This window comes from Euprymna scolopes, chromosome 36 (genome assembly GCF_053919585.1).
Source record: "Euprymna scolopes isolate OS-2025 chromosome 36, ASM5391958v1, whole genome shotgun sequence".
Taxonomy (NCBI): domain Eukaryota; kingdom Metazoa; phylum Mollusca; class Cephalopoda; order Sepiida; family Sepiolidae; genus Euprymna; species Euprymna scolopes.
This window is the reverse complement of record NC_136517.1, coordinates 18,570,952-18,583,909: the sequence shown is the minus strand read 5'-3', so window position 1 is coordinate 18,583,909 and position 12,958 is coordinate 18,570,952. Positions and strand designations below refer to the sequence as shown.

Here is a 12,958-nt window from a genome sequence, read left to right as displayed (position 1 = left end):
TTTTTATATACTTAGAGACTCACAATATGAAGCGCAACAAATTTGAAAAACATCAACATTTTTTTTGTGTAAAAAATAAAGCGACATTTACCAAAATTAGAGGCATAACTTGAAAAATCCTGAAAAAAAAACTATTAAAGACACAAGAAAAAGAAGTATATATCTATAAAGACAAAAGATTAAATTTTATTTAAATCAAAACCATATCAAAATAACCCAAAAAACAAACGAGATATCGCAAGTTGAAGTTAAGGGAAATCTTACTTTATTTACTAGTTTTCGCACCTAAACTAGGCCAGTTTGGGATACCTACTAAAATAATAACTTTGATACATAATCTGTACTGTCTATTTCATTACGAACACACCAATCAAATAACACAAATTTCATAATTTTTCATAATTCTTGGATATGTTACTAATTTCGAACACCATTTTTCTCTTGATTTATCCCAAATAATCCCCTCCCTCTTACAAAAATCATAACTTTGAGACGTTGTGTGGCTGGTTATTTCATTACAAATACCCCAATCAAATAACTCGCATTTCATCATTTTTCATAATTATTGGATATGTTACTAATTCCAACAAGTATTTTTCTTGATTTAACCCACATAATCCCCATCCTCTTACTAAACTAATAATTTTGAGACACTGTCTTGGCTGGTTATTTCATTACAAACACACCAATAAAATAAATCACATTTCATGATTCTTGGATATATAAATTTCGACTATCATTTTTCATGATTTAACCCACATAATCCCCTTCCTCTTACTAAATTAATAACTTTGCTACATTGATCTACATAAAGCATTTTGTATTCCCAAGTAGTCACCCACTTGATAATGATCAGACTCCATGTTGCTTAACTTTAGTGATCTGCATAAATCATTTGGTAATCCCAAGTAGTCACCCATCTTAGAATGACCAATCTCATTGTTGCTTAACTTTGGTGATCTACATAAAGCATTTTGTATTCCCAAGTAGTCACCCATCTGATAATGACCAGACTCCATGTTGTTTAACTTTAGTGATCTGCATAAATCATTTGGTAATCCTAAGTAGTCACCCATCTTAGAATGACCAACCTTATTGTTGCTTAACTTTGCTTATCTACATGAAGCATTTTGGATTGCCAAGTAGTCACCCATTTGATAATGACCAGGCTCCATGTTGCTTAACTTCAGTGATCTGCATAAATCATATCTAGCTTTAGAGAAACAAATGTCACTTGAAAATAAGGAGGCATCATGCCTGGCATGCGTAGCTTTAGAGAAACAAACGTCACTCGAAAATAAGGAGGAAGTCAAGCGATTACATCCTGCCCTTCCATCTAAACAGAGGTCTGAGGTCATATTGGTACTAATACAAAAATAGAAAGTGTCTGTTCGGTTATGTTATTTGTAAACATAGCGACTGGTCCTGTCATCACTTTATATTTTTAAGCATAGTTTTTTTTTTTTGTACGCATCATTTTCACTTGTATTTTTTTGTGTAACTCACAGATTTTACTATTTTTAACCCGACAATTACTTTCTGTAAGTTAATATTTTAATTTGTATGATCCTCGCAAATTTACCGATAAGAATAGCTTATTATAGTCATTGTTTTACTTACAGACATCGCCATTACAGAGTGGTGACGTCACGTGACATGACTAAGCGTTTTTTTAATTACGTATAAATACCATTAGATCATTACATTATTACTACTTAAATACATAGGAAAAACGAAAAAAATGTCACTTTTTGGGCCCCTGCAGAAAAACGGTCAGCTGACATACTTAGAGGGGTCCTTTTGGGCCAAAATTTCGATATTTGTCGTCTGGAGTGTTGAGCTTTAATATGTTTGTTAATTTTTGTTCTGCCTGCCAAAAGTTCTTAGCGGACATACAAACACACACACACACACTCACACACATTTTGCCTTTTATATATATAGATAGATAGCTCAAATTTTTTACCCAAACCAATTAAAAAGCTTGTCCTATCTCTGGATACCCTTTATGTAAAATTTCAAATGTTTAGACCAGAAATTGTTTGAGTAATTTGGTAGAGACCACAGAGGTTAATTTTTTTTTTTTTTTTAACTTTGACTCCTATTATGACCTCTTAACATTTATTGCTTTGGGCTCAAATCAAGTTATTAAGTTAGATCCATGTCCAAGGAACTTATATCTAAAATTTCAATTATTTATACCCAAAATTGGCGGAGGAGTTTGGTAGAGTTCTCAAAGGTAAAATCATTGACTCCTTAACAGCCAAATTTCTGGCCGAAAACGGATTACAAAGATTTTCCCAAATCTCAATACCCTGTATATTAAATTTCGAGTCTGTAGACTTAAAATTGACAGAGTTATTGTGTAGGGAAATATACACAGATACAGACACGTTCACTTTTATAGATATATAGATTATTAATCATAAACTGTAAATCTTAAAACCTAACAAAATTATAACAAAGATTAATTATTAATTGCAGTTTGAAGAAGATAAACAAAGGTTTTAAAAAGTCATTAAGTCATGTCTGCTTTTTTCATACTTTGTATAGTTAACACAAGTGTGACATTACAGGATCGTGTGCTTTGTTCTTCACAATCGTTTGGCAGACCCTAAGGAGAGACAACTCAAGTCGACGTGTTAGCCTTATGTTCAATGCAGTTTAGAGTAGTAAAATCGCTAAAAAATTATAAATTTTTATTTTATTAGTTAAAACAAAAAAATATGACGCTGTTTTACAATTTGTCATTGTTTTGAGGGAGACAACTCTCTTTTAGTAAAAGATACGTTCATTTTTCATCTCGTAATTTAGGACGCTCAATCAACGATATTGTTCTTGAATCAAAACATTAAAAAAAGAAAACAGATTTTTTTTAATGTAACAAAGTTAACATTAATAATACAAAATGTCTTTACACGACTATTAAGGGAATCGTTTCTGTTTTCATATCATAATTTACGATGTTAAAACCAACGGAACAATAACAAATTGCAAAACAGAACCAGAACAGATTGGGTACTTATGCAGGGAAGGTACCGTGCATTGGTTCTGTATTTTCTTTAGTTTTCATTGCCTTCATAAGTGCCAATTTGAATCCGCACCAAAAATAATTTAAAATCAATTTTGAATTTCGTACGAAACGTGCTGAACATGTTAGTAATCCAACACTGACGGCCTAAACTGAATGCGATAAAAAAAAAAAAAAAGAAAAAAAGTGTATCGTCAATAAAAATAGTTTTATATTTTTATTGTTTTCCTTTTAATATTAGATATATGAGGACTCCTTTCGAGTTAAAATCTAGTTAATATTGCGCATGTAATTCAAAGAAAAACACGTTTTACATAATCAATATATTTACAAAATGGCGCCTTACTAGAACTATAGTGTTTGTGGAGTCATGATAGTGCTTGTTTGAAATAATAACGAAAATCGAAAAATTGAATTCCAACTAAAAGCTATCTCATGTACTTAATTGTCATGTCGAAATTAGAAACCTATAAAAAATTATGAGAAATTATGAAGTAGAAAACTAAGTATTAATGGAAATTGCTTTTGAAGAAAATGCAAGTTTTCTTTAAATAATAAACAGATTCTCCCTTGATTCATTCACATTCCAAACTATGAGTTACTTCCCTTGTATAAATCACATTTCAAAATAATAATGGCAGATTGCTGGATCGTAAAAGTGAATGTTTTATGCAATCTTATATATTAATACCTTTAGTAGTAGTACCTTTAACATGCGTACGTGTGTCACGGTTTCCGGATTATAGATTATTTGATTGAGAGATCCTATTTATTAAAAAAGAGGATTAAAAGATAGCATACTACGAACAATAAATTAGTATATAGATACGCTAATTTAATGTTTGTAGCATGTTATCACTTTCTATCTGCCTTTTTAATAAAGAGGATCTCCTGATCACCGAAGATGCAATGTAAATAAAAAAAATTAAAAAGGAAAAAATGTTGCTTTTGGGCCGTACGTGAAACAAAAAATATACCTTCTTGACCTTCTGACTAGGATTCAAGGGTAGTATCTGTTCTGTCTAAAGATGGTATAATGATATAGTGAGGTTTCTGTTAGTGCCGGGTGTCCATACAATGGAAATATGTCACAGACTCCTGTAAAGATATTGGAGATAAACCATAATAACCAGATATATTCTAACACTACATTAACCAGATTAATTAGATAAATACTTTTACAGTTTTAAGAAAATTATTACAATATCGTGGGGGGGGGGGTTCTCCATTTATGCAGAACATTCACAGAATGCCCAGCAGCAATATATTACATATGGAAAATACCACTGTGGAATTTCCACAGGTCCCACTAGTAATGTAGCAATAGGTTACCAACTTCAACATGACAATTAAGTAAATAATATTGTCTTTAGTAGAAATTCAATTTTTCGATTTTCGTTATTCTGAACAAGTACCACTGTAAATGTGTCACAGCTAAGAGTAGATATACTGAGGGGACCAAAAATCGCATTGGGTTACAAAAGTTAAGAACTCGCAATTTCTGGAAAAGGAGCATTGAACAATTCCTCCACTATTGCCTCTGAGATGGGTATATATGCTGATGACACTACACTCTATGACAGGCACGACAGGAAGACGAATGAACACATTTCTAAAGAAATGGCAGAAACACTAGAGGAAGACCTCCAATCTGTGGTGGAATGGAGACAAAAGTGGTTGGTTGCGTTCAATGCTGCCAAGACTAAACTAGTTTCATTCAATAATTACAAGAAACCCTCTCTACCAGCAACCTCTCTATAGCAATGGCCAACGACTCTTTATCTGAGAGTACATCTTTCAAACTCCTTGGCCTAACGTTCACGGGAAACATGAGTTGGAACAATTACATTGAAGGCATTGCCAGGGCCGCTGCAAGAAAGGTGGGCTCTCTCTACCGTGCTAGAAAACTACTAACACCCGAAAGTATCCTGTACCTCTATAAGGCCACCATTCGCCCATGTATGGAGTATTGCTGCCACATCTGGGCTGGTGCATCTGCTACTAGTCTCTCGCTCCTTGACAAGGTTCAAAAGAGAGTCGCAAACCTGATAGGCCCTGAACTGGCATCTAAGCTTCAGCCTCTGTCCCATCGACAAAATGTTGCATCCCTCTGCCTTTTCTACAAGTATTTTAGTGGTGAATGCTCTGACAAACTGCAATCACTTGTGCCCCCACGACGTGAGCACCCTCGACAAACCCGACAGGCTGCTAAATCCCACCCCCACACTGTAGAGATCCCTAGATGTAAAAGATCTTTTTACTCCAATAGTTTCTTCCCCAGAACCGCTAGATTCTGGAATTCCATTCCAGGTCCCTGCTTCCCCAACAGTACTGACATTCAGAAGTTCAAGTGTAATGTGAACCGACATCTTGCTGCCCAAATCCCTACATAGTACCCCAGCAGTTGTTGCCCCTGATAGTAGCCCCCTACACCAAAGTGGCAATTTGCCTTGTTTGGGGTGAAAATGTAATAAAAAAAAAATTTTTTTTTAAACTATATGCTATTTTGTCACTTGCACTGGAGCAGATAAGGCAGAACTGTTTGTCCAGCTATTCGCTTTGTATTCCACAAACAACTCCCTCTCAAATTTTTCACCATGGACAGAAACCACACTAAAAGATTTGATTATCACCCCTTCTCATGTCCAGAAAAAAAAAACAACCTTGATACTTTCAAAGCTTGTGGACCAGGTTTTATCCCAGTTGTAATAATAAAAAAAAATGCTCTGCTGAACTAGCTCTTGTCCTCTCTAAATGTTACGTAGTTGGTCTGGGCTGAACAATCATTATTGTGATCGTTATTGATGTTTGTAAAAATAGAAAAATGTATCAAGACGAAAGGTATTTTATAGGATAAAAGTATTTATGTTAGAAATGAAAAGAAATGTCAGTTTTCATAATTAGCACTAACAGGAATGTTAGCTAAATAAACACGTACGTAAATGTGACAAAGATGGATCATCCAATTTGTGTCCTTAGTCATGTGGAGTTAATAACGTAACAATATAGTTTGAAAGACATGCAGAAATGAGTTAAGAGTTGGCAGTCGAGTCAGAGAGAGAGAAAGATGGTCCATGGACCGAAATGGCTCCGAGCAGGGAAGACTGTCAAAAAATGTTGATAGTAAAAATGTAAGATAAGCATGCAGCTTTACAATGGGGAAACATTCGTAAATAAAGCTGCTGTAAATACAACCAACACTTCTGGTCATACAAATGTTTATTTGTAGTTTTCTCAGGGACCCGTCAAATCAAGATCAACCAAGATGGATAAGGTATGTTTCCCTATTGGCTGATGACTCCTCCACCTAAATTGAACTGTATTTGTCCCATATCATTGTAAAGACCATCTATCATAAATGTTATATGTGCTGTTTGTACACTCATCATTAGACGATCACATATACACTTCAAATATATATACACTCAACATCTTAGAGACAATGAAATATATCACACCTTAAACCTAAAATAGATACATTCATAAATACTTGCAAATATATAAACACTTTATATTGACTATATTACATAAACTTTATAACATAGTTATACAGGAATAAATTTTATTGTTAACTAGTGGCTGCGCTGCGTCGGCACAAACAATGTCGAGTCAAACATAAAATCGAGTACTCTTAACATCAAGCACACTCAACATCGTCTTACCATCAACACTTACCCTGTGAACTTGGAGTATGGGAAATTCCCATATGCACAAAACAAAATCACTGAAAAAAACAAAAAAATACCCTAAGGGTAAGGATAATGGGTAAACATTGGATAAAATGATGGTTAAAATTATTACGAACTTGCTAGGATTTGAATCTGGAATCTTCTGATCCGTAGTCAGACACGTTATCCATTGCAGAACAAGTTTAAAATTTGTTCAGAAAGTACTAGATGCATATTTCATATCATCAGATCTTTTGTAATAAAAAAAAAAAGGACCCAGGCTGTTCATGATTACCATACATCCAAACAAATCACATAAATGCAGGTGTGCCCCAGTGACCTCATGGAGATTATTTTCTAAGGATTATTATATAGATGCTGCATAGTGGACACGCGTAAGAAAGTTGAGAATTTTAAAATATAGAAGCGAGAAAAACGACAAAAAAAATGCTGTGTGCTGGGCACAAATGTGCAAAACTTAAGTTTGTAAGCAAAAATTCTATCAATTGGACTAAGACATCACTGATGTTATCACATTGCAAATTTATCTTTTTAAAATGAAACAACGAATCGACTGTTCGTACATGCGTGGTTAAAAAACAGTGTCAAAACCAAGGTTTTTACCTGACCCCCCCCCCCCCCCCCCCGCTTCAAATAAAACAGCATTTTTACATGAAATAATTGACGATTTTCTAATTTTTCGATATTCTATGTCTGAGAGATTGCTTTTTCTAACGGTATCTGGTTCATACCAGTTTGATGCAGATGACAAAAGTTTTTAGCAGACACACACAAAATGACTGAGATTTACGTAATGGTCTAGCATGGCTACCTGGCATTGCTTGGGTGGAGAGAGATGGTATACTAAGGATATTGAGCAACAACTTTTCTTCAATTAAAATAGCAGCTAGTGCCTGTGCGACCGTAAAAAAAAAAAAATAACTGCAGTAGCCAGGCTCGAACCTGTAATGCGAAAGAGGAAAAGGAGGTGAAAAAAATCTAACACACTAGTTGTCACGACTTATGATGTCACATGTCACAACGGGTTGAAATAATATTTTTTAAACGTACATTCAGATTGCTAGGTGTATGATTTGCAAAAATGTTGATACAAAAAGTGACCTCTTCTTGCAATAAACGGTCTAGGTGACCAGCACAGAATGAATCTTTTTGGACAATTTTTACACATTTTTCGTTTGAGAGATTAATCTTTCAAACGATTCCAATTTTGTCATGATCCGATGCGTCTGATAAAAGGTTATTTTGGTGGACATTCAAACACACACACATTTTCCCTTTTATATATTAGATTTTTTTCTCTTTAGGCAACAGGTACGTCATTTTGACGATGAATTTGCCAGCCAGAAATCAACCTTAAATTTATTAAGCAGAGAAGAAGATGCGGGAATTTTGATAGAAGCATACAGCCCCCTTGGCTTCCGTCTCAGTAACAACATCCGAATCTTTGGACCCTGTGCTATTTTTCCACGTTCTATACTTCATTGGAATGTAAGTGTCTGTTTTATTGTTTTGTTTTGTGTGTGTGTGTGTGTGTGTGTGTGTGTGTGTGTGTGTGTGTGTGTGTTATGTAGTCTCTATAAATGGTATCTGTAAATGTAATGTATGTATAAACTTCCATATTTATATTGTGTGTATCATCTATTTTATGTACTGTATATATAATTTCTATATATACATGCATGTTGCTTGTTGCCTCTGTAATGTAATATACCTTTTTGGGCCCCCGACAAAAGGAGAGTGGACCTGTAAATTCACTCTTGTCCGTTCGTCTGTCCGCACTTTTCTCAATAACTACGCCTTGGAATTTTTTTAAATTTTGCACGAACAGTAAACATGATATGAGTAAAAAAGTAACTGAACAGATTTTCCAGGAAAACTCTGGTTGACCTCCTAGGGGTGCCTTTCGGGTTAAAATGGCTAAAATTGACACTCTTGTGCTTATTAAAAAAAATTGATGCCTTAGATTTTTAAAACTTTCTGAAAAGTTGTAACTAACTGATTTTTATATAATTTTGTTTGGCTATCCTAGAGTAAAGTTTATCCTGTGCACACAGTTGTTCGCTATTTCTTTCCTACAGTTTAATAGATGTTGGGATTCTGTAAAGTATAGAATAGCAAATTTTTCATTCAGACATAATCTACATGGATGGTCTAGGTCCCTACATGTGCTTACTTGTCTTACTATTTTCCATTCGACAATCAGCGAAAGTCTGTTTTCTTTGAGTTTGCAACTGTACCTTTGTCCTAAAAATGTCCGCCCATTGGCTGATTAGAACGGGGATGGTGGAAACTAGGAAGCTGATTGGCTAACTAAAAATTCAATAGCATGTGCGTATATAAAAACGCAAGGTAACCACAACTCTGTGCATAAGCCTGATGAATTCTCATGAGAATGAAACACGGAATATTCTTTGTAGCTTAATTGCCATATATATCTTTATAACTTACTACCGTGCTCTACCTATGTATTGAGCACTGTTGAAGTAAATACTGAAAATTTACGCATAAAATTATATTTTCATATATTAATTTATGTGATTAAATGAAGTATTTGTATATATTTTTTCTTTCTAATATATAAAGACAAGTCAGGTTTAATTTGTATTATTTGAACTGTTTGGTTTGATTATTTTGTTTTATAGCATATCAACCCTTTTCGGGTTATTTAATGCTGAATCCAGTTATTTTGGAAATGATATTCATGTTGCATCCAGTTATTTTGCAGAAGCTTTTTGTATTTTCAATCGCTAGTTTGTAGTGTTTCGTTTTTGTTCCCTACCCTGCAGAACAGGAATGGGTTTTGCAATGGGAGAAGGAAAACGGTTACAGTATTAATGTTTGGTACATTTTAAGTTGGGAAACCAGTCAGGAAGTGGAGGAGATAGAAAGAGAAGGGGGGTAATGGGAAGGAGAAGATGGGTTGTTTGTTTTTGGTTTTTGTTTTGCAGAACATAATTAAGTTTTGCAAAAAGAAGTAGAAAAACAAAAAGCATCAATGTTAGGTGCATTTCGTCTCAGGAAGCCAATATCTTCAGATAGCCTGATCTGGTAGCACCAGGAATTCTTTGGACTATTGTTCTTATCTTGAGTATTATTCGCACAACGTTTTGGTTGATGTAACCTCTGACCTTCTTCAAGTGTATCTTGTTGAATTTTAAAATCTTTCTGTATTGAGCTTCAAACAAAACTCTTTATTTAATTCCATGAGTGTAGCATGTTCTTGTTCTATCAGCCATGACAGTAAAAGTTCTAAGTAATTCGCATTGTATCCTTAGGATCATCCACACTGAGGATTGAACCTTCAACCTCCAGAAGAGTGTCACTTATAATTGAATTTTACCAAGTACTTTATCCCTTGCTGACAAGGACCTGTGGCATAAAATTTGGTTGTAATAAACTGTTGAATCGTGGGATTTATATATAATGAGTGTATATAAAGTGTATCAAATTTATCATGTTGTTTTATCGGGGTTGCATATAAATGCACCTGTTTATACAATGAACGTGATTACATAATGTGTTGGATATATGATGAGTTTCTTTGCATCGTGTACATGTTTCATGATATACTTTGTAGCATGTGTGTATATAACTATAGCTGTTTATAAATATACATTACACATATATAATGTTCAACAGAAGATAACAGTTTATTAACAAATATCTTAACAACAAAGGGTCGGAACATCTGCGAAAAACATTACCTTCATTCATCTGGGGATCTTGGTTGATGAACAGGCCAAAGCTGAAATGAAATGACCAGAAGTCTTTGGTTATATTTTTGGACAGCTTTTATTTTAAATGTTTTTCTGTTGGAAGATTGCACGCATCTTTAGATTCTGCTTCCCACCCTCCGCATCCAGGGCCATTGCAGGCACTGTTTCCAACACTCCAACTCTCTCCGTCTGTCTCCTGTCTCTCTCTAACTCCTAACTCTGCTTGTATATATTCAAATTAATCTTTGCTATGATGTAATTCAACTCACATTTTTTAACACATGACTTTTGAATCACGTTTTTCTATCTGTTATTTTAAAACCTATCTTGTTTGAGTATTTTAACACTCAACTCTCAAGGCCACATTCCTGGTACTTTTATTCTATTGCTCTACTAAGCCATTCCAAATCTATAACATATTTGTCTTTGTTCATACCAACAAACAATAGTGTTCTGTTATCTAATATCTTTCATTTTTAATAATAGTCGATTTTCTTAAATCGACTATTATCAGCAAGGCTACTTGATGTTGCCCACAGCACAACTGTGATGAGCATCATTCATTTATTTTGTATGAATCAGATGATTATTGCTGGCATTTGTGTCTTTATTTTTTTTCTAGTCAGAATTCATTCTAGAAAGATATTGGGTACTTATGGAAGGAACCATGTGAAGGTTGCCAACATCCTCAAGTGAAAGTGTTTCTGTGGAACGAACTGGATTTGTACTTGGCACACCCAGGTTGCCAGTCCATGCTGTTAACAACGTAGTCACTCTCATCTCTCTGCTGTTGGGGTTGATGAAGCACCCATCTTGTTTTTAAAAGTGATGTAATTAGTTTTGTTTAACAAAAAAAGGAAACTGAACTCCAATCTATGGTCCCCCCCACTTGCTAAACTTTCATAAAAAACACTCGACTAGCTACAACCACTGTATACGATCCCCCCCACCTACTCTTTCTATCTGTGCTTAAATCTAAATGCAGATTCCATGAACAAAGCTTCTTTCCCAGAACTGCCCGGCTGTGGAACACTGTTCCACTGACCTGCTTCCCGGTTGAATACCACATGGCAACCTTCAAGTCTAATGTAAACAAGTTCTTGTTGAGCTGTCCTCATAAATAACTAAATTCTACCCATTTTACACCATTAACGATTACTAAACTACCACCTTACATTCATTAACCTTTATCCTTGAGTGGCTATCGGGCCTTGATAAGTGGTTACTCTCAAGTAGAATATATATATATATATATATATATATATATTTTTTTTTTTATTCTTTCTTTATTTTAAAAAAGAGTGACAAGTTAAAGACATCTTGTTATTTTTATTTAAAATTTTTTTTTTCTTTTAACAAACATAGAAATATCTTTGTAAGTGAACTTTAAACTCCAGACTGACTGACCTCCATATTTACACAAATCTAAGGCAATGGCAGAATTCTTAGAAAATGATATCCAGACCGAAGTGAAATGGAGCCATGAATGGATGGTAACATTTAATGCTAATAAAACTAAGTTGCTCTCTTTAAATAGTTACAAGAAGCCTGTCCAACCACCGATATCCATGACAAATAACATCCTACCTGAGAATTCTTCCTTAAAACTCCTCGGCTTAACATTCATAGGCAATATGAACTGGAACAAATACATTGAAGACATTGCAAAAGCAGCTGCAAAGAATGTGGGTTCCCTCTATTGTGCTAGAAGATTACTTGCACCTGAGAGTATTCTGTAACTCTATAAAGCCACCGTTCGCCCATGCATGGAGTATTGTTGCAACATCTGGGCTGGTGCATCTACTGCTAGTCTCTCCTCTTTTGATAGGGCCCAAAGAAGAGTCTCCAGTGTAATCGGTCCCACATTGTCAACTAAGCTCTAACCCCTGTCCCATCGCTGCAATGTTGCATCTCTGTGCCTTTTTTACAAGTATTTTAATGGAATGTGCTCTGATGAATGCATTGCACTTGTGCCACCTTGATGTATATACCCCTGACAAATCTGCTTAGCAACAAAATCACACCCCTTCACTGTTGCGATTTTTAAATGCCAGAAAGCCTTCTACTCTACTCTAATAGTTTCTTTCCTCTAACAGCTAGACATTGGAATTCCCTTCTTGCTTCCCTATCTGTATTGATATGCAGAAGTTTAAATGTAATGTAAACCAACATCTTGTTAATCTTTACTAGGTATGGCCCCAAATAGTAGCCCCTTATGTCCAAGTGGTGATATGCATTGTTAGGGGTGAACATGAGTAAAAAAAAAAAAAAAAAAAAAAAAAAAATAGGATTGTGACTGCCTATTTTTTTTATTTATTTTTCCAAATTGTTAGTTTGACATATTCTTCTGAGATTGCTGTTGTGACCTTGTAATCAAGACAAATGCGATAGTATGATTAATAAAAAGTTATGTTACATAAGTACACATCATGATTCAGGGGCCATAACTGCCACAATTGCAGAAAAAAACTGTTACTCGAGGTGGGGAGAGTCAAGCCAGTACCTTTTAAAGGAGGAATACT

The 12,958-nt window shown here is 34.7% G+C and overlaps 1 protein-coding gene across 1 annotated transcript in view; it reads left to right on the top strand.

The window, feature by feature from the left end:
- Window positions 1-12,958, top strand: part of LOC145260377 (NADH dehydrogenase [ubiquinone] 1 alpha subcomplex assembly factor 3-like) — a 29,016-nt gene that overhangs the window by 7,835 nt on the left and 8,223 nt on the right. Inside the window, exon 3 of the mRNA XM_080118323.1 lies at window positions 8,025-8,208. Within this exon, the coding sequence (XP_079974449.1) occupies window positions 8,025-8,208 (184 nt within the window). The remainder of the gene's footprint in view (window positions 1-8,024; window positions 8,209-12,958) is intronic.